The sequence below is a fragment of the Sordaria macrospora genome, chromosome 1 (assembly GCF_033870435.1).
Source record: "Sordaria macrospora chromosome 1, complete sequence".
In the NCBI taxonomy this organism is placed as follows: Eukaryota; Fungi; Ascomycota; class Sordariomycetes; order Sordariales; family Sordariaceae; genus Sordaria; species Sordaria macrospora.
The window spans coordinates 6,120,831-6,141,311 of NC_089371.1; the positions used below are offsets into that span (position 1 = coordinate 6,120,831).

General features: G+C 50.9%; 7 protein-coding genes across 7 annotated transcripts; 3 read left to right on the top strand and 4 right to left on the bottom strand.

Moving 5' to 3' along the window:
- The first annotated feature begins 2,471 nt into the window (after nt 1-2,471).
- SMAC4_01399 (uncharacterized protein) lies at nt 2,472-4,872 on the top strand. The gene is made up of 6 exons (XM_066089585.1): nt 2,472-2,686; nt 2,811-3,611; nt 3,857-3,903; nt 3,968-4,235; nt 4,313-4,488; nt 4,564-4,872. Exons 1-6 carry the CDS (start codon nt 2,609-2,611, stop codon nt 4,727-4,729), a joined length of 1,536 nt encoding a protein of 511 aa, XP_065945786.1. The 5' UTR covers nt 2,472-2,608; the 3' UTR covers nt 4,730-4,872.
- A 224-nt stretch (nt 4,873-5,096) lies between these two features.
- Nucleotides 5,097-5,994, bottom strand: SMAC4_01398 (uncharacterized protein; the record flags this gene model as incomplete). The annotated part of the gene is made up of 2 exons (XM_003352516.2): nt 5,827-5,994; nt 5,097-5,652 (listed from the first exon to the last, which is right to left on the bottom strand). Exon 2 carries the CDS (start codon nt 5,496-5,498, stop codon nt 5,097-5,099), a length of 402 nt encoding a protein of 133 aa, XP_003352564.1. The 5' UTR covers nt 5,499-5,652; nt 5,827-5,994.
- A 2,733-nt stretch (nt 5,995-8,727) lies between these two features.
- On the top strand, nt 8,728-9,767 carry SMAC4_01397 (uncharacterized protein). The gene is made up of 3 exons (XM_003352515.2): nt 8,728-8,985; nt 9,084-9,275; nt 9,391-9,767. The coding sequence occupies exons 1-3, from the start codon at nt 8,820-8,822 to the stop codon at nt 9,498-9,500; spliced, it is 468 nt and encodes a 155-aa protein (XP_003352563.1). The 5' UTR covers nt 8,728-8,819; the 3' UTR covers nt 9,501-9,767.
- A 248-nt stretch (nt 9,768-10,015) lies between these two features.
- On the bottom strand, nt 10,016-12,119 carry SMAC4_01396 (uncharacterized protein). Its single transcript, XM_003352513.2, has 3 exons — nt 11,902-12,119; nt 11,795-11,836; nt 10,016-11,730 (listed from the first exon to the last, which is right to left on the bottom strand). The coding sequence occupies exons 1-3, from the start codon at nt 11,958-11,960 to the stop codon at nt 10,275-10,277; spliced, it is 1,557 nt and encodes a 518-aa protein (XP_003352561.2). The 5' UTR covers nt 11,961-12,119; the 3' UTR covers nt 10,016-10,274.
- Nucleotides 12,120-12,630: 511 nt separating this feature from the next.
- SMAC4_12779 (uncharacterized protein) lies at nt 12,631-13,417 on the bottom strand (the record flags this gene model as incomplete). Its single annotated transcript, XM_024655233.1, has 2 exons — nt 12,631-12,736; nt 12,822-13,417. The coding sequence occupies 2 exons, from the start codon at nt 13,415-13,417 to the stop codon at nt 12,631-12,633; spliced, it is 702 nt and encodes a 233-aa protein (XP_024511140.1).
- A 1,439-nt stretch (nt 13,418-14,856) lies between these two features.
- On the top strand, nt 14,857-17,116 carry SMAC4_01394 (uncharacterized protein). The gene is made up of 3 exons (XM_003352512.2): nt 14,857-15,098; nt 15,173-16,679; nt 16,742-17,116. Exons 1-3 carry the CDS (start codon nt 15,028-15,030, stop codon nt 16,892-16,894), a joined length of 1,731 nt encoding a protein of 576 aa, XP_003352560.1. The 5' UTR covers nt 14,857-15,027; the 3' UTR covers nt 16,895-17,116.
- Nucleotides 17,117-17,568: 452 nt separating this feature from the next.
- Nucleotides 17,569-19,015, bottom strand: SMAC4_01393 (uncharacterized protein). Its single transcript, XM_003352511.2, has 2 exons — nt 18,799-19,015; nt 17,569-18,372 (listed from the first exon to the last, which is right to left on the bottom strand). The coding sequence occupies exons 1-2, from the start codon at nt 18,943-18,945 to the stop codon at nt 17,605-17,607; spliced, it is 915 nt and encodes a 304-aa protein (XP_003352559.1). The 5' UTR covers nt 18,946-19,015; the 3' UTR covers nt 17,569-17,604.
- Nucleotides 19,016-20,481: the final 1,466 nt, after the last annotated feature.

Consider the following 20,481-nt stretch of genomic DNA (forward strand, 5'->3'; position numbering starts at 1 on the left):
TTATATCAAGCTACTAATAAATTTATATATTTAATAGACTAACCGTAGTATAAATACAACTCCTACTTCAGTCCACTTTATAAACATTTAACTAAGTAGATTAAAAGGCGAATAAAGTATGGGAATTTTCACTTTTACCATAATTAATTGAATTCCCTTCTAAAACCCTTTTGCTACTATATTTACGGAGCGCCCCGCAAAAAAAGCCAAGTTTTCGCTTACTTATTAATTACGTACTACAACCTACAAGCAATATAGAATATACTGGCATCTTTCGGCACCAATTACGTTATATGTATATAGTAAAGGTACAAGTTTTTAAAAACGAAAGCTATATATATATTTAAATTTTGAAAAGAGGAAGATATTGAAAAATGAGAATAGTAAAAGAGGAAACCGCGAACCCGGACAATAAGTTATTATTATATGCGGAAGTTGGCGCAATACTGGATATAAGAAGCCTAGAATAAAGATTGCCCGAGTAATTTCAGAAAGACACGAAAGAAGTTAGGGTTTTCCAGCGCACGGCCATACTAGGTTCCGGCCTAGCTAACCTATAAAACTTTTTCCCCGCACCTATATACCTATGCCTAGCCACCGCCGCAGGCACGACTTATTATCGAGTATTAGTAGAACGTAGTCGCAAAATTCATTCATTCATTTATATATTGAACGGGCTGGGCAAGCCTGGGCAAGGCAACTCTGAATGGACTATAACGCGGGATTCCACTATCAGTCAGGTCAGGCAATTGGCAAAGTCGCAACAGGCCGGCAGAAGCAGGAAAAAGGTCCGAGTCAAAATAGAACATGGCTGGGTGGTACGTAGCACAAAAAACGCAGAGGAAACGTAGAGTAATTGAGGAAGGTGACGTGCTTTGTTTACACCGAAGTCCGGACGGTGGATCAGATGAACGAGCTCGGAAGAAGACCCTACAATTTCTTGAGACCGGTTAATGTATTTACGTTAGAGGTACGTGGGCTGATGGAAGATCCCCGGCGGCACCTTCCATCCCATGACTCTTCTCCGTACACTGTACAAGTACGAGGGCAAGAGATCTCGTTTGAGTATGACTGTTCGGCCAAGCGAGTTCTGAATGAGACAATTCTCGAAAGCAAGAGATCATCCTGCATCCACCCATCTGCCGGTGCAGCCCCAGAGTGTGCCATATCTGCCCCCCAAGAAAAAAAGAAAGGTGACAGAATCTTCATCGAAGCGGGTAAACGCGCATGGACGACTCAATGAAGGATCCCTCAGAGAACACAACCCAGGCCGCATGAACGGTTCACACAATATCACCAATCCAATCCGATATTCCTCATGTATTGTCTCCTTGGCAAACATGGAACATGACCCGTGCGGGCTGGAGCAAGAGTCAAGTCGTCAGCGACTGACGGACTGCATTGGCAAAACGCATTGGCAAGCCATCGATGCCACCAGATACGGAGGCTTACAAAGAGGTAACTGCAAATAGTGAATGAAACCGCTTTATCTTTTCACATGTTAGGATGGAAGGCTTTGACGTACGGGCAATGGGCATTGGTACCTGCTAGATACCTCTACCTAGAGATAGGTAGAGTAGCCGTTGAAGTGCATAGGTAGTGGGTAGTGGGTGGTTCATCCTTCATGTTCCAACACTTCTGTACTTACCTAGTGTAGGTATCACCGAGAGAGTCAGACCGGCGTGGAACACAGTTTGGAATCTCCGTTGACTTTTCAAAATATACCCCTATCAGGTAGGGTATGTATCAGGAAAATTATTTGCCGCTCTGCAAGTCGTTCACTGCCTTCCCTACCCATACCCACTCCACCAGCGTCGTCTTCCATGGTCACTGCCCTGGGCTTCTCCTCTGCCGAGACATACATACAGTTCACCACGCTAGGGACGCTCCGCGTGGAGTAGCACCAGCTACTACACAGTATGGGGATATGCAGGACATTCTACCGGTCGGCCGCCGTCAAGATAGAAACAGGGCAGAAGTGGGTGAGGAAGAAAAAAAAAAGAACCTCGTGAACAAGAGGACGTCAAGGGTGATACTGTAGTATAATCATGAAGCCCTGGTGGTGAACTGTGTGGGATATATGTGGATAGTCGTGGTGGATAATGAAGTTGAGGATGGTTACTGGATGGGGTATCAAGGGGGGAAATCTCAAGAGGGGAACTGATGGATATTCATGGGTATACTACATGCTAGGAGGATTACTTACCACATGGAGAATCATAATTCACGTTGTGTAACTGGTGATAACGAGGACTGCTACCTGCATGGAGTATCAACTTCGGGATGGATGGGTACCCCTAGGGAGGAGGAGGACTAGGTGCTACATGGAGTATCATGTCTACATGTTTAGGTTGAATACGACAGAGTATGAGATGGGAGGCAAAAGACTGACGTTCGGAGTGAGTGACGGACGCACAAGTCGTTGCGTATAAAGACGGGGCAAGTTGGCTCACCATCGTCAAGTGCTCTGGTCAATTTCAGTTTTCTAAGTGGCTTTGAGTATTGAGTAAAACTCAACAGGCAAGGTTGCACTTACTTCTTCCTCTTTCATCCTCTGAAAAGCTTTGTCCAAATCGTAAAACAAGGCCAAGGACAACAACCGGACACAATGCCCGTCATAGACAAGCTCACCGGTGCCACTGGGTTGTCAGGCCCGCACCTGCTTCTCGGTGCCGTTGGAGTTTCTGTAAGTCCATCACCTCTTTTACTTCATCAGTCAGCCCAGTCAACATGAACCTCCTCACCGTTCATCAGCCCTTCTTACCTATTCATGAATAAGAGCCTCCACTAACCTCCAAACCTCCATCCAGATCATCATCTATATTGTCGGCAGCGCCATCTACAACGTCTTCTTCCACCCACTAGCCTCCTACCCCGGTCCCCTCATCCAACGCGCCTCCTACATCCCCTTTGGCATCCGCCATACCCTCGGAATCCAAGCCTTCCACACGCAGACCCTGCACGACAAGTACGGGCCCGTCGTGCGCATCTCGCCCAACCATCTGTCCTTCACCGACCACCGCGCCTGGAAGGATGTCTACGGCCACATCGCCGGCAGCCGCAACGGCACCGAGGAGATGATGAAGAGCTTGACCTTTGCCCACCCCGTCGACGAGCAGGCCCACCACATCATCAGTGCCGACCGCGAGTTACACGCCAAGCTCCGCCGGGGTTTGGCCAACAGCTTCTCGGACGCGTCCATGCGCGGTCAAGGGCCGTTGATTGGCAAGTATATCGATTTGTTGATTCACAAGCTTCATGAGCAGGGCGAGGAAGGGAGGGTGCCCCTGAATGCGACGAACTGGTATAACTGCACGACTTTTGACATCACGGGTGACTTGATCTTTGGTATGCCGTTTGGTGCGCTGGAGGGAAATGGCAAGCATCCGTGGCTGGAGTTCATCTTGGGCAGCTTGAAGAGCGTGGCGCCGATGGGGGCGTTGAGCTACATCGGACTGCACTGGCTTGTTCAGGTTATCTGGAAGATGTCGGGCGCGGAGATATTCAGGAAGAGTATGGAGAGCGTTGATCTGATGCTGAAGGAGAGGTTGAAGATGGATGCGGATAGGAACGATCTGTTCGGGGGCTTGATTCAGAGGCAGGAGAAACTGGTAAGTGCTCTTGTTTTTGTTTTGTCCTTTCGCTTTGTCATTTGTCGGTTTTCGCTTGTGTGTCAACCACGGGGAATCGGCAAGACCGCCAGCCTTACTCCTCGGAAGATTTCCCTTTCCGTGTTGATGACGTGCATCGTGGCGGTGCCAAGGTGGCACAACCGACAGCCACCCGTCAGCATGGAGTTCATCGGTCCTTCCTTTGCAAACTAACAGAATAAAGCTAACCCTGAATTGTCGATTAGGGTCTCGGCTTTGATGAACTTTCCGCAAACGCCTGGATTCTTGTGCTGTCAGTGGTCCCGAACTCTACTATTGTCTGACTTAACCCACTGATCCCTAACATGTGTCAACAGCGCCGGCTCGGAAACAACAGCAACTACCCTCAGCGGCGTAACCTACCTCCTCACGCAGAACCCAGAGGTCCTCAAGAGAGTGACCCAGGAAGTCCGCACCGCGTTCAAGTCCGTTGACGAGATTGATATCAACTCCGTCAACAAGCTCACCTACATGCTTGCAGTGCTCAACGAGACCCTGCGTTTGTATCCTCCCGTGACATCGAACTTGCCGAGGGTTGTACCCCGCGGAGGAGCCAAGGTTTTGGGAGAGTATATCCCAGAAGGAGTGAGTAACGCCTGTTTGATCCAAACCACTGTCTTCATCGCGGACGAATACAGACTGAAAGTGATTTAAAAACGCAGACAATCGTCGAAGTCCAGTCATGGTCCATGAACCACAGCAAGGAGAACTGGGTTGATCCCTGGGCCTTCAATCCCGCTCGTTTTCTTGATGACAAGGAGACAGCTAGGGAGAAAGGCAACATTCTCGACTCTTTGCAGGCATTTAGTGTCGGTCCTAGGAATTGTATCGGCAGAAAGTAAGAACATCCTGTCCTCTCTATGATATCAAGTGTCCATGGCCATATGCTAACCGTAGTTCGCGCTCCAAATAGCCTCGCGTATGCCGAAATGAGATGGATTCTCGCCCGCATTCTCTTCGAGTTCGATTTGCGGGGGTCGCCAACTACTGCGAACTGGATCGAACGGCAAAAGTCGTACGGCCTCTGGGAAAGGATACCCCTTGATGTGTACTTTGAGCCTGCGAGAGAGAAGAGGTAAGGGAGGTACTTGGTTACAGCGGTCAAGTATGACCGATGGGGTTTCGTGGAGGTGTCACGTCAGTTTCCAGTCACTTAATAGAATGTGGGGAAAGGAGGAGTTAGTTTCACTAGATGAATTATGACTAACTGACTTCATCGGGCCATTGCGACTAACTCATAACATCGCGACTTCTCCGGTTCCCATATCTCCCTTGCACTGCCACCCTGTTCTTGTCCCCGTCACAAATCCTGTAGATCAGTTTGGCGTTCGACTACCCGTTGCTATGGGAACTTTCTCACAGCAACATCCTGATTTTGGCGCAGGGTACAGACAAAAACTCTTCGTTGAACGGCTGCGCGGCTGCGGCGAAGACGTCTGGTAGGCCTTAGGCGGGAACCAGATGTCCCCAGAGTTCCCGAGCGATATCGTAGTGGTACTTGGGGCTCTGATTGTCGTAGTCCCAACCGTGCCTATGAAGTCTCTCGCGAATATGGGGTTTCTGGAGAGTCTTGCAAACAACGTACTTGGCCACACCTCGGCCAAGGTTCCAGATCTGCCAAATTCCCCAGTTGTTCTCGTCCGGCTCAGGCATGTCGGAGTCGAGGTGCACTTCAAGAGCCTCCATGCTCAAAAGGTCTCGGAGCGCGGTGTCCCAAGTCTCGAGGTTCTGCTGGCTGTCTCCATCCAGTTGCACCAGATTATGCAGCATCATCCGTGCCAGCCTTGCCAACTGGATCAACGATGTGGCTACATCCCTGGGGGTATTGCTGCACCACCTGTCGCTCATTGCTGAAAGGTTGTTTGCCACTAGGCAAGTGGTCGGGTTGGGATTGCAGGTTGAACCAGAAGAGCAAAAGCAAAGAAAGAGAAAGGAGCCCAAAACACGTGTTTTCGGGTGATCAAGTCGATTGAGGAGATGTTGGTTCGGGGAGATGACTGAGCTTTACACTAGGTAGTCAGCTGTTGCCTCTACGGGAGTGCGCAATGAGGGAGACGCCGGCTCTCGCTTGCCTGGAAGCATCGGAGAGAGAAGGAAAGAAAGAATAAACAGTGGTCTGCAAGGGTCTCGAAAGAAGTAGGGTGACGCTGTTTCATTAACCTCATGTTGTACTTACCGGCGCGATCCAAGGTTGCGGCTCAATTAGACGCTGAAAGCGATAGATCAGCGCGGACGCTTGGAGTGGTTATGCTCGCGATGAGAGCGACGGTAGTACCTCGATTTTTCTCAAGATTAGTTGAAATCTAGGACACGGCGAAAACAAGTGTTGTCCTGTGTTTGTATGAGATGATGAAGAGTGCGAGAGGCGGGGTGGTCAGATCACAAGCGCGGACAGGACTTGGAAGGAGGGAGAAGCCCACGGGCAGCTTGAGTGGACCCCGCTCCTTCTTCATCAGATATTATGCTTGCAGTTACTCTGCTATCTCCATGCAGGCTGATAGGATCGGTAATGAGATAGTGCTGCATCTCATCACTCATACTGCCGTACGTACCTACTCGACCCCAGCGCTACCGCAGTATGCCTGAGTGCCACATCACATGGCATCCGGATTGCAAACTCCAGGCCAAGGTACCGAAGGGGTCGTAAACACAAAAGGAATATGAAGAATCAAATACGTATCGCTTCGACAAGCTAAGGCCGTCACAAAGCTATAATAAGAATTGTTAAAGCAGCAGATACACGTTCGATGGAGTCCGTCAAGAATTCTGTCCTTTGCAAACTGTCTCGAGGTTGGGTTTAAAGGATCTAAAAAGTGCCCGTGGACACTCGAGTTTCTGGTTAGGTTCTGAGCGTATTGCACACGAAGTGAGACCACTTGGGAGTCAGAGAATAATGAAAAACACATGTCCACCTATCCACTACTTTTAATAATTGTGTTATGGTATTTTATCTTCAATGTAGTTGGGTGGCTCAAGAGGTGCCTGCGGAGTCGTGCGCAAACAGTTTTCATCTCACCCCAGCTTTTAGCCAACTCTTGCTTCTGTTACCTCACTATCTCGACAACGCCCAATTTTGCGTCTTTCTGTTAAAGCTGAATCTAGAACTTCCCATTCATCCCGAGATGTGTTTCTAGAAAATACAGGGAAACTCGGGCCGAGGAGACTACAAGATGCTGGCCTGGGTATATAGCTCATTTTGTAAGCAATAAAAACAGGATCTGCGATTATGAGAGTGGGGAATCTGGTTGGTTTTTTTTGAGGGTTCAAGCGGAGAGCGAGTTGGTAAAGGAAGTAGTCAATCGTTCGCAAATTCGTAGCCTGATTGCAACTGAGGTTTATTGAGAAGAAAGGTCGCAAGTTCAGAGAATGTCTTGAGTCCAGGAACCAACTCAGAATGAATGTAAAGAGTTGTTTCTTTCCTGTTTGGGAAGAAACGACGCGAAAACTCTGGAGATTAGTCCGCGAAACTCGCCTGCGTGCTTTCCCACCTTTGTCTCGTTCCTGCCTTTTGGTTCCTGCCCTTTGATCAAGACGATCATTTCTTGGGTTATCTGAGCAAGTGCAAACATTGCAACAGTCGTGACTTACCATTGTCCTCCAGGATTAGTTCATCCATTTGCTGATGCCGCGAGATGATCTCCTCTTTGGCATGTTTCTATCAACCAGATCACATGAGTGAAATGATTCATTGTGTTCAATTCGTTTGTCGGCATGTGCTATTGCCATCCATCTGAAGAAGCGCAAGTGGATGAAGTAGATGAAGAACAATGCCAGGTGCGAGCTATGCGTTCCCGATCGACCCGGCTTGCACCCCGGAAATCCAGACAGGCACCTGGGTTTGGCTCATAGTGGCTTGCCGAACTCCAATAACCCTTTTTCAACACAACCCTATCTTCTAATTATTCACCTCCACTTCAATCAAAGTGTTGAAATCCGCCGGCGACGTAACATAATCTCAAAGCATGTTTACTTCCCACCGAGCGTCCTAAACATGGCAATTCTTGTCGCGCTTTCTTGCCAGAGCCTGGAGACATTGCAGCCAGCCGTTGCCGATGCCTCCACACACGCTCCGGTCTAGGACCCCGTTCCTCCAGCGACACCGGATCTCTTCCGAATAACAGTGAGAAAGCGTACGATCGATATTCTACAGCGGTTCTCGTCAGGTGCTTGGATGTGCCTGAATGGGCCGGGTTGCAATTGCGCCAAGTCGAGATATCCGAGGTATGCACTCTGATCGAATGTTTGTCTGACTTCGGTGAGCCAGTGGCTTGCAAGCCGAAAAGTAAAAGTCGAACATTGTCCGTCATCATCGAAATGTTCCCCCGTCTTACTACCCCAGAGTTTCTTTCCCCATCGTACATACGCCGCAGTCAAGATATGCATAATCGAAAGCTGAAATAGGATTCCAATAGTTTACCGTTACGGTAGTGGTGTGATGAGACTCTACCCCAGTCCCTACCACACCACGTTCGGAACTCCCAAAGAAGTAACGGCTGGAAGCGAAAAAAACATAGAAGCACCCCACGCGCGGAATAGCAAACCAATCACCACGGCTCGTGATGAGCGCCCAGAAAAAGATGTCTCGTATTTGACAGGTGCGCCTCCTCAGCGCAGCCTAGCCCAGGCTTCAACTTGAGCATCACGGGACGGTCAAAGGCTCCAAGAGACTCGGCACCATGTTATAATCCGGTTATGGTCTCGCAACACCGCGTTGTGATTGAGAAGCCATGGCTGCTTATACGAGAATGTCGAGAGACGCCTCGTTTCTGGAAACCTGGAAGGTTCAGTGACTATCGATTTTAATGCCAGTCTGAGGTGAGGAGTGCGAGAGTCTATGACAAACACCGAGGTACACTTCGTGAGATTTTGAGGGGTTGAGGCGGTTGCTATTCTTGGTTGACAGATCGATCACCAGTTTGTCACGATGTGCTTATGTTGGTAACGGCGGTTGAGCTCCATGGTGTGAGATCTCTGGGACATCAGGACCTTAAGAACATCATCACATGGGCATACAGCGAGAGGAAGATGAAAGTATAAAGGTCTCCCACTTTCCTGGAAGAAAAGACCTTGATCCAGCATCCTCACCTCAAATATCATCAAGATCAAAGAACGACTTGAATTAATTATACCACATCAAATTGTCTGCACGACAACCACCTCTCATCAAAAATGAAGTCCGTCTTCCTCCTCCCGGCCCTCCTCGGCCTCGCCTTCTCCCACCCAGCTCCCGAGGTCGAGCCCAGAACCGGTATTCAGGTCGCCCACTTCTACTTCCAAGCCGCTGCTACCGGCTACAACCTGACCGTTCCCGCCGACGGGAACTGGCATCCTACCAGTATGTGTCACATACCTCTACCTATTTCCCCAACCTCTGAATTACTTTCATTCTCCAGACACAGTTCTTGAGACTGACCAGAAATCTTTGTGATCTAGACAACGGCCTAAACGTCAATATCATCACCGCCCTCGACTTCACCGTCATCCAGTGCGACTTCAAGACGCACCAGCAGGTCGCTTACAACTACCAGCTTAGCGGCGACTCCTTTCCCAAGGAGCAGTTCGCTGTTGGACCGCCGCAGCCGATTGACGCGGTTAGGTGCCATGGCTATTGCTTGCAGGTTTATCGTACGTTTTCCCCCGGCTTTTCACAAAGCTTCTTTACTTCGGGTTTCGTAATCTCGGTGATGAAGGAGTGATGAGTGCTTGATCAACGGCTGACAACATGTGTGTGAAACAACAGAGGACTGCGTCGTAAACGGTCAATTCGTCGGCTCCTGCTGCAACGGCTTCTGCGCGGCGAATAAGTGCCGCCCGTATGTCTATCCTCAGGATATCCCGTGGCCCAACTAATTTGGAAGGAATATGAGAGAAGGATGAAGGTGTGAATGACGGGGCGGGAACAGGATGCAGATATGGTATGAAAGGATTGGCACATAATGGGGAAAGGAAGTTACGACGGAAGGGAGTAATCATTGGATGACTGACGTCTGTTTGGATTGACATCTTCTTGTATCTATTAATTTGACCTCTTACTTTTTTTGGTTGTTATGATTTTGACTGTCGCTTCACATATCTCATTCAGATGGAACGTATGGGAGTGACAGGTGTCTGAAACCCATTTTCTCGTTGCTGAATGTGAGTTTTGTTTACTTGTGTGAGTGATGCAAGGTTCCCCTTGAGAATGCTGTTCAAACTTTCACAACCGAAGTGCTTGTACAAAGTAACCTAATATGGGCAGTCCAGTATGGTTCACTTTAGTGAGGAAAGGCCGCCAGAAAACTGTTATAGGGATCACAATCACTTCAAAACACATCGGCCAGAGCCCCTTAGGGATTTATTCTTTCAGGAAATGCCTGAAGGTTAGGCTCAAAGGTAAAAGAAGAATGTGTGGATGCGTTATATGGGTATATCCCAAGGTCTATTGCCTTAACTGTGACGTGTCCGGTTTATTTTACGATCACTCGACAACCCTGACATGGCACTTGCAATTGATATCGGGATGAAATTGAGAAGATTGTCAAGGAGTGGAAGTTGACCAGCACTTGGCTGTACGTGATTGGTATTCTGAAAAAAAAACAGAAGAAGGCAGTCCCGAGGAAATCTGAAGTGTCATGAGACAGCTTTTCAACCATATCTCACATTCCCCGCGCCCTCCTTGAACCAGTCTTCCACCGCCATCTCCTCCGCTGAAGCATAGTTGATGATTGTGCTCTTGGTAGTAGTATACGCATGGTATGCATCAATGCCGTTCTCGCTTCCCACGCCACTCGAGCTCTTGGCTCCTCCCCAGGGACTGCTAGGATCGTTGCGATGGTGAGTGTTGACCCAGACAATACCTGCGTCAATCTGCTCAGACACGCGAAAAGCCCGCGCCAAATCGCGAGTCCATATCCCTGCACCGAGTCCAAACTCGCTGTCATTGGCGAGCTCAATGGCTTCCTCTTCCGTGCTGAATCCGACTAGCACAACAACCGGTCCAAATGCCTCCTCACGCCAAATCCTTGAAGAAAGAATGCGCCTGTCTGTTGCTTTAGTGCTGGCAATGATAGTAGGTGGGAAGTAGTAGCCCTTGGAAAAGTCTGTGCCATCGAGTTCACTTTTTCCCGTCAGTCTGTTTCCGCCTTCTTGTATAATTCGCTCGTACTCGATATACGCGTCATCCACTAGCTCCTGAACATTCTTCAACTGCCGCTCCGAGATCAGTGGACCCATCATACACTCGGGATTCTTTGGCGAGCCCATCCGTCGTTCGATCGAGACAGCTCTGATTTCTAGTTTTCGAAGCACTTCATCGTAGATCGATTCGTGAACAATGATCCTCGTAGCAGCCACGCATGTCTGTCCACTTGCAATGAACGCCCCGAAGGCTATTCCGTTGACAGCTGCGTTCAAGTCAGCATCATTGAATACAACCAGCGGCGCTTTCCCGCCCAACTCGGCCGTATACTTGGCCAAGTTCCTTCCCACAATCTCGCCAATCACCCGTCCCGCCGCGGTCCCGCCCGTGACATCCACCTTCTTTATAAGCGGATGTTCAACGAGTGCCTTCCCAGTAGTAGCGCCGTACCCGGGAAGCACGCTTAGGACCCCGTCCGGCAAACCTGCCTCCTTCATGATCTTCCCAAGCATCAGTGATGTAATGGGCGTCAATTCGCTCGGCTTCAGAAGCACCGAGTTACCTGCCGCCAAGGCTGGAGCAAGCTTCTTGACCGCAATCAAGAGAGGGTGGTTGAAAGGGGTGATTTGTACGACCACGCCCAGCGGTCGTCGATCGAGGAAGTTGTGTAGTTTTCCGACGGTGGGTAGCACGGAGCGTTCTTCGGTACGGAGCAAGGCGGCATAATAGCGGAACCACTTGACGAGAGAGGGAACTTGAGCGTTCATCTCCCGGACTGCTCGACCTGTTTGCTCTACTTCAATCTCAATGAGAGCGGTGATCTGGGTTTCGAAGAGGCTGGCGGCTCGTTCAAGGACTTCTGCGCGAGCATGACGGGGAGCACGGGACCAGACCCCGGACTTGTAGGTGGCGTGGGCGAGTTCGACGGCGGAGACGACGTCCTCTTGTGAAGCGGAGTGGCAGCTGTATCAAAGGAAAACTGTGTTGGTCAAAAGCGATTATCTCATGTATGGGAGGTCCTGCTCACTGTGCAATGATCTCGCCTGTTGCTGGGTTCTCCACGGGAATCCTGGGTCGAAAGTCAGTGGTACGATCTCAAATGATCTTGTCCAAATTTCAGGTGAAATAGCCTACAATTCTCCACCCCCTTTCCTTTCAGCACCCCCAATCCACAATAGATGTTCTGTGGTCATTTTCCTCTCCTCGCAACAACTTGCTGTGGTGATCACAATGGTACCAGCTCAGGGGTTGTTGTATAAATAAGGTTGCCCGGGAGACGGGATAGTGGAGACAAGACCGGGGTGAACTCGTCGACACTCTCAAGCTGCACTGCAACAAAAAGATACTCGGGGAAAAAAAAGCACAAACTATGAAGGATGGATATTCGACTTTCGTCAACAAGTTCTTCATCTCCAGGTTATTTAAATGCTGCACCGCAGTTCCTTTCTCGGTCAAGAGGCGGGGGCGGGGGCGGGCCGCCCATGTGCCTTCCTTATCGCCAATCCGAGTGGGGCGTCAGCGGCCGATGTCGTACTGTACTGACAATGGCAGGAGCAGCGGGCAGATAAGATACTTCTTACAGTGAACACAAAAGGCAATGACAAACGCAAGTGACATTTGTCTTCTTTCCTTTTGACAAGTTCACGAACCTTGAGCCATTCGTCTTGCGAGTCCACTTTAGATTGTTGTTGGCTGCGTGATACTTTGTCCGTCTAGTCTTCGCCCACAAAAGCACTAGTGTGCACTTTGTCCTTAAAAGATCAATTGAAAGAGGCTAGAGGTACGAACCCCAGGCGATGACTGCAAGACTACCCGTGCTTTTTGAGACAGTCTGTGGACGAGAAAATGGTGTACAGTAAGTCCCTATTCCTCTATCCGTCCAGCTCCTGCTAACATTGCTCGCGGTGGTTCAGCTACACAGCCTTCATTCTGGTTGTTTGCATTCGCCAACATTTTGAGATTTGTCCGACTGTGATGGAGTCAGCAAACTGTGACTTTCTTGAACCCAGATCAGGGACAAAACGACTTCAAGGAAGAAGAGGAGGAACACTTGCCATAGGGGGCATGTTACCCCAAAGTTCAAAAGCCATGGATCGATACAGGGCGGATGGAAGAAGTGTCCGCAAGGAAGCCTCCTCACGTTCGTGCCACGGATAAAGTCATCGGTACAGATGACACAAGTCTGTATCAGAGATGTGGTGTCGGCGTCTTCTGGGCAAGGCTGTGGCCCCCTATGCTTGCCCAAGAGTGCGTGTCGTATCTGGGGGTAGAAGTCGCGCCATGCCTTTCGAGATGGTTTATCTCCCCCGTCAGTATCGCTGACTGCCATGTCCATGCCGCGCAGCAAACTCAATCCCGTTGGACTTGTGTTTCCATCATGGTGAAAATCCGGACCCATCACGTCTGGGTTGTACTTGACGAGTGGCAACAAGCGGAGAGCGTTGACCCCAATTCCTCCGGACCCTTTCTTCAGTCTTCGGTGTGAGTCTTCATGGGATTCGGTCCTGTGAGAGCTTCGTCTAGCCACGAATATGGCTATCAGGATGAGGATGGAGATGATTATACACATGACAATGGATATCGTAGGGGGACTCTCGCCGGGATGGCTGGGATCCTCCGGGCCCGTTGGCATTCCAGGTACGGTAGGCATTGTCGTGGTTTGAGTTGGTGATGAGCTCTGGAACCAGGACTAGAGTTGGTAGAGAAAGGGAGAAGATGCTAATGTTTTCATCAACAGGACCATGGCCCTAACAGGCTCGTTCATCATCAGGTCAAAGCAATCCGTGTTATAATGACGACGAACAGAAATGTTTAAATACTCGTGGCCATTAAGCGTTAGCAACAACCTGGGCTTCCTTGTATGCCATACGAGTTTTCGGCAGTGCGCAAAGGCTGCCCCGTGGGTAGAAGCTAGATGAAATATCGGCCATCTGCGGGCTACCCAACGATAAACGGATATCATGGCCGAGACCTTTGGTCGTGACATCCATCGCAAACTGAACTAGAAACGCGTGAGCTTGGTCCAAGGTACTCTGTCTTTTTCCCGTAGCTTTCAGTCTTCTCTCTTCAGAAACACGAGCTACTACCCATCTCTAGCCGGAGCGGGGCCTCAGGCGAGGACGGCGGAATTTTAGAGATGGCCGGCTGTGGTTGTGAAAGGAGTTGACGTAAGGAACGTGTCAGTCGAGCCATGGCCCCTCTGTCTGTGCCGACACACGGGGAAGAGACAAGGAGAGAGCCAGAATAAAATAGCTGGAGGTGTGGTACTGAGAAGTCGTCCATCGGATGCGAAGCATAAGAAGCGCTTTTCTCCAAAACCAAATATTGATGACCCGAGACTATGTGCTGTCTTGTGGTCGCCCGTACTCTGGTAGAGGTCCTCGTCATTCCCGACAACGACGGCCAACGACATCTGCAATGGTGTTTGCCTAGATCGTCAGGATTTAGGCCGCACAATTGGTGATTTGGATGCATCCCGCGATACCGGCTCCCTGATGTGAGGCGAATCAAGGAGAGCAGAGTGTCGAGTAAAGAACAATCACACCGCAGAGGCGTCTTGAGTTACCTACCATAGATGTCGCGCTCCGTTTGTCGAACTGGGATGATGATTTAGCTTTAACTAGTGACTTGAAGGGATGCGAGATGAAAGTGAGGCCCGGCCCGACATGATGCCAGATTGAAGTTGAACAGAGAAGACCGTGTTTCGAATGGTAATATCCCGGTGACGTCGGCAGAGCTACGGGGATGGAAGCAGGACCGCATCGGCCTCGCCCACGAAAAGATGCGGGGCCGATAATTCAGGACGGGAAGCGGGGGTCGGGGAACTGTCAGCGGGGTCGCTGGGCAGGCAGCCTCAAAAGAGGGGCACCTGCCAACCCTGAAAGATGCGGGCGGGAGCTGTCCTCCACTGTTCACGGAAACAGCCAATATCATCCAATCAGAAACCAGCATTCCATCGAAAGACATCGAAGGTCCAGAGCTTTCCATTCCCTTTCCACAGCTGCAAGAGTCGACGAAGACCGCCTGGGCCGCTGCCGTTCCATTCCATTCGGGTCGCGCCCTCCTTCTCCCTGTGAATAAATCTTGTGATCCTTCAGCCTGATTTCTTTTTTTCCTGGGTACTGACATCCAATTCTTTTGATACCCACAAGCAAGATACTACTGTGACGCACGAGTTTGCATTCCCATTCGCCTTTTCCTCTTTCTTGAGATACCCATACCACCTTCAGCAACCCCTAATACAAGTAACCACACATCATAATGTCGACCGCAGACGAGCTCAAGGCTCTTGGCAACAAGGCCATTGCCGAGAAGAACTTTGACGAGGCCATGTAAGCCCTGCCACTGACACCATGTCTATCTTCGCTGTTCCCTGACCATGGCTGACTGGGTGTCCCTTTTATAGTGACAAGTTCACACAAGCCATTGCCCTCGACCCTACCAACCACATCCTCTACAGCAACCGTTCTGCCGCATACGCCTCCAAGAAGGACTGGGACAATGCTCTGCAGGATGCCGAGAAGACCACTGAGATCAAGCCCGACTGGCCCAAGGGTTGGGGCCGCAAGGGCACAGCGCTCTTCGGCAAGGGTGACCTGCTGGGCGCCAACGATGCTTACGAGCAGGGCCTCAAGATCGATCCTAACAATGCTGGCATGAAGAAGGATTACGAGGCTGTTCAGCGTGCCATGTCTCAGGAGGCTGGCGGCGATCTCAGCGGCGGCATTGGACAGATGTTCGCCGACCCCAACCTTATCCAGAAGCTGGCCGGCAACTCCAAGACGGCTGCCTTCCTCTCTGACCCCGCCTTCATGGCCAAGCTCCAGGCCATCAAGCAGAACCCATCGAACGCACAAGACCTCTTCTCCGACCCTAGGATGATCCAGGTCCTTGGTGTCCTGATGGGTGTAGATATGGAGTTGAGGGACTCGGCCCCGGAGGGCGCCGCCCAGGAAGACGTCAAGATGGCTGATGCTCCCGCCCCTAAGCAGGAGGAGCCACCAAAGCCCAAGACTCCTGAGCCTGAGCCTGAGCCGGAGGTGGATGAGGAGGAGTTGGAGAAGAAGAAGGCTAAGGAGGCGGCCGATAAGGAGAAGGCCCTTGGCACCGAGAACTACAAGAAGCGCAACTTCGACGAGGCCATCAAGCACTACCAGGCCGCTTGGGACTTGCACAAGGACATTGTCTACCTCAACAACCTCGGCGCCGCCTACTTCGAGAAGGGCGACTACCAGGCTTGCATTGAAACCTGCAAGAAGGCTGCTGAGGAGGGCCGCGCTACCTATGCTGACTTCAAGGTCATTGCCAAGTCCCTGGCCCGCATTGGTTCTGCCTATGAGAAGCAGGGTGACCTCACCAATGCGATTGACTTCTACAACCAGAGTCTGCGCGAGCACCGTACCCCTGATGTCCTCAACAAGGTGCGCACCGCTGAACGCAACAAGATCGAGGCCGCCCGCCAGGCCTACATCGACCCCGTCAAGGCCGAGGAGGCTCGTGAGGAGGGTAACAAGAAGTTCAAGGAGATGGACTGGCCCGGCGCCGTTGCTGCTTACTCGGAGATGATCAAGCGTGCCCCTGAGGATCCCCGTGGCTACAGCAACCGTGCTGCTGCTTTCATGAAGCTCCTCGAGTTCCCCAGCGCCCTTGAGGACTGCAACATGGCCATCAAGAAGGACCCCAAGTTCATCCGTGCCTACATCCGCAAGGCTCAGATCTACTTCGGCATGCGTGAGTACAGCAAGTCCGTTGACGCCTGCACCGAAGCCCACGAAGTCGACAACGAGCACCACAACGGCGCCAACTCTCGTGAGATTGAGCAGCAGCAGCAGAAGGCTTTCAACTCCATGTATGCGGCTCGCGAGAACGAGACTGAGGAGCAGACCAGGGAGCGTCTGGCGCGTGATCCTGAGGTATGTAATAACGCTATCCCAACCTTGCCTGTAGCAACCCATACTAACATATTCGCTTCTAGATCATGGGTATTATGTCCGACCCTGTCATGCAGGCCATTCTCCAGCAAGCTCAGTCCGACCCTGCGGCTTTGTCCGAGCACATGAGGAACCCCACCGTCAGGACCAAGATCCAGAAGCTTATGGCTGCTGGTGTCATCCGTGTTGGCAGGTAAATCCAAAAAAGTGAGCGAAAAGGGATCAAAAGGGGGCATTGGTTTGGTCGAGGATCATAGCATTGGCGCTTGGGAACGAAGGTCGGAATGGCGTGGGTTTTTTGAACACACATTGACTTCCTTTTGAATGGGAGATTATACCGTCCCATAATGAATTGCATGAGAAATGAGCATCATCTATCTTTACCCCCTTTCTTGTACATCACATCTGGATTATGAAAATATGAGGGCGATTACAACATTCACAGTCCTTGGCTTGTCCTCTGTTCTTTCTAATTCTTTCACTTTCTTCACATCCTCAGCAATCGCGATACTATGCATTTGATTACGGTGCATACCCGTCCTCTTCCTGGAAGGGTATCAATATTCTCTCTATCGCTAAGAGCGCTCATCGCTAAGCCCAAACAAAATCAACTCTAGTCCGCTGAAGAAGAAGATAAAAAAGGTACAGGACGTAACACAGCAACGCAAGGCAAGCGCCCAAGCAGCGCATTACCCATCCCAAAGCATGTCTGCCATGGCGATGCCTGTGCACTGCGTGCTGTCATGCTCCCGTCATACGGCCAAACAGTCAGGGCTGCATATAAGGTACAGTACCTCAGTACCTGCCCTGACGCGCATGCAAAAACTGAAGAACAACAAAAAGCCAAAGCCTCGGACCAACCTCCGTCCAAACCCCCGCGTCAATTCCAACCCTCTCTCCCATATCCTCAAATCTTCTCCTCCTCCACAGGCTCCTTTTCATTATCAACATCATCAACACCCAACGCCGTCTTCATCTCCCCCAAACCCTCAGGAAACAACCGCCCAACCTCCTCCCCCTCCCACCTCACGACCCTCACCCCCTTCCCCTCCGCCGCCAAAGCGCTCTTACATGCCCTCCAGCCCTCCTCATCAACAGCCCTCGTCGCCTCTTCTATTATCACCGTCTCGAACCCTTCCTTGTGCGCGTCCATCGCCGTGCTCCATACGCAGTAATCGGACGCCAACCCGACGACATAGGCATGCGTGACTTTTGCTTGTCTCAGCATCTCTGCCAGTCCGCTGTCGGAGACTCGGGGGCAAGTAAAGGGGTCGTAAAAGGCGCTGTACATTTCCACGCGCGGGTCGGTGCCCTTTTCGAGGATTTTGTCGATTTTGGAAACGTCGAGCTCCGGGATGAGGGAGGCGCCCGGGGTGTCGGCGATGCAGTGCGGGGGCCAGAGGCGGGTGGTGTAGGATTCTGAGGGGTTGTGGGGGTTGTGGATTGTGGTTGTTGAGATGAAGGGGGTTGCATCGGTGGGAGGTGAAGGGCAGCATGAGGAGTTGAGGGAAGGAGACTCGGGGGAGGAAAGGTGCTGGTGGTTGGAGGCGAAGGAGATGTGGTTCGGTGGGTGCCAGTCCTTTGTGGCGACGCGGAGGACGAAGAGAGGGGAGGTGAGGAGGGTGTTGATTAAAGGGGTTATGGAGCGGCCGCCGGCGACGGCGAGGGAGCCGTTCTGTGAGCAAACATGATTGTTAGTAGAGCATCAGTTTTGAGGGCGAGGGTTGGTTGGTGATGATCAAAACGAGGTGTGAGTGAGTAGGCGGCGATGAGTGAGATGAGTTTGAGATGAAGATGTGACTTGTAATTTTTGCAAGCCATCGGAAGCCATTGCAAGACTGTGAGTGGTCTGTTTGCCGGTAACATATGAGGCTTACACGGTAGCACGAATGACATGTTTTCCCCACTGCACGATATCTTGGTTTTTGGAGTGAAGCGATGAAGCAGGGTGGAAAAGATACTGACGAAGGAAGATTCATATGAAGGTTCAAGGGGAAAGAGCACATGTGGGATATGAGTTTCAACTAGGAAACGTCAAAAGAAATCGATGCCGCGAAATCTGTACGTAAACATGCAGGAAGCAGGTCCAAAAGAAGCTTACCGGTGGGCAAAAGTCCTCTTGCATGTCAACCACCAGGAGAGCTGGCCTGAATTTGGGCTCCAGCTGGGCACCTTGCTCCTTACCAAGCAGGCGTGTTTGGGACACATTGAAGATGCTTGGAGGCAACAACCAGTCGAGGAAACCCATGATGTTCGGGTTGGTTTAGTCAAAAGACGACTTTCGATTTCTTTGAAGAGAGTCGGTTGGTGATGGCCGTCATCCATTGAAGGAGGATGTTAGCAATCAGTGAGAGCGCCGAGAGGTGCCAAAGTTCAGATAAGACGGATAAATAAGCGCTGACAAGGTTTTGGGCGCCACACAAGTTGGAACTGGAACGTGGAATCGGCGCATGCCGCCAAGGTACGGGCGTCTGTGCGTATTCTAGAATTCGACCTGCCGCAGGAACACAACGGGCAAGAACGGTCAATGCGTGAGGGTTAGGGTTCACCGAATCATGTCAGTCTGCTACCCCAAGTCCGCGTCCGCATCTCCTTCGCACCTCCGTTCCTCCGGGCTGGAACTGCACCATTTGATGCACTGCCTGGTTGTTCCTGGCAGCTGTGTCGTCCAACTGAAAGCGACGTGGGATGCTTTCTTGCTGCCTTTGTACGACATGATCTGAGAACGACATTGGGAAAGTTGAGCGGGCCTTTTATGTACTGTGAGAACTGCATTAGCTTTCCCAAAGAGCGAGACAGAATTCCGAGTATGAACTCCACATTCGAATGTTCCCGTGTAGTCGTTGATGGGACTACGTGTGTCCGGTAGTATTGGGTACAAACGCAGTGCGCACGTCTGCACTTTGGCGGGGTTTCACGTTTCGGAACCCAGCTTCGATGCTCCCCAAGTCCGGTTCGCGAACGGATGGTCATTGCGACAACTCACCTATCGTACCAAATACCCAACGCCAGAGAAACCCCGAATTCCGGGAAACTTTCAAGTCCAGCATCTGTGAAGTTTTCCAGCTGCAATATTGGCCAAATTCCCATGAATTGAGCTCAACATTTGTCCAAGTTTACGATGCCTTCAGGAATGTCGACGGCCGATCATGGAGGGGCATACGTCGACGTTATGGAGTCGCGATGGAGATGGAGGGGCAGTGAAAAATTATCAGATCATCAGATAAGCGACATCCGGTATCGATAAGTGGGTCGACAGCATTCTTCCAGGGTCAACAAGCTCGTCCAAGCTGAGAGCATTCTGGCAATGCCACGTCCAAGCGACCTTGGCGGGCGATAACGGACGATAACGGTCACGACAGTGGGGGATAAATTGCGCCCAGAAATCCATTCGGCCTGTTTCGGTGGGGCTGGTTATTGCAACGTGATGATTTTCAGGGGACAACCTGGAGAGGCTGGAGGAGGCTGGAATTGAAACAAAGCTCTCGCCAAGTTGGGAGGGAGTCTGGGAGATCGTGTCTATTCGCCATGCCCCGGTTTTTCGTCTTTCAACGTTTTGGTGCTCGTGATGAGACTTGTTCAGTTGGCGCTGCTCACGAGAAGAAAAGCCCTGGCCGAATAGCCAATGGTTGCGTTGTGGCCAAGTTGCCGTACTCAAAATTCTGGAAGCCGGAAAAGTGTTCGTTGGGGTACAAAACAATAGGAAAAGGGGGGAGGCGTAACAATCATTACGTAGCCATCAAAAAGTAAGGGATCCAGTCGGGACGGTTATATCGCATCGAGC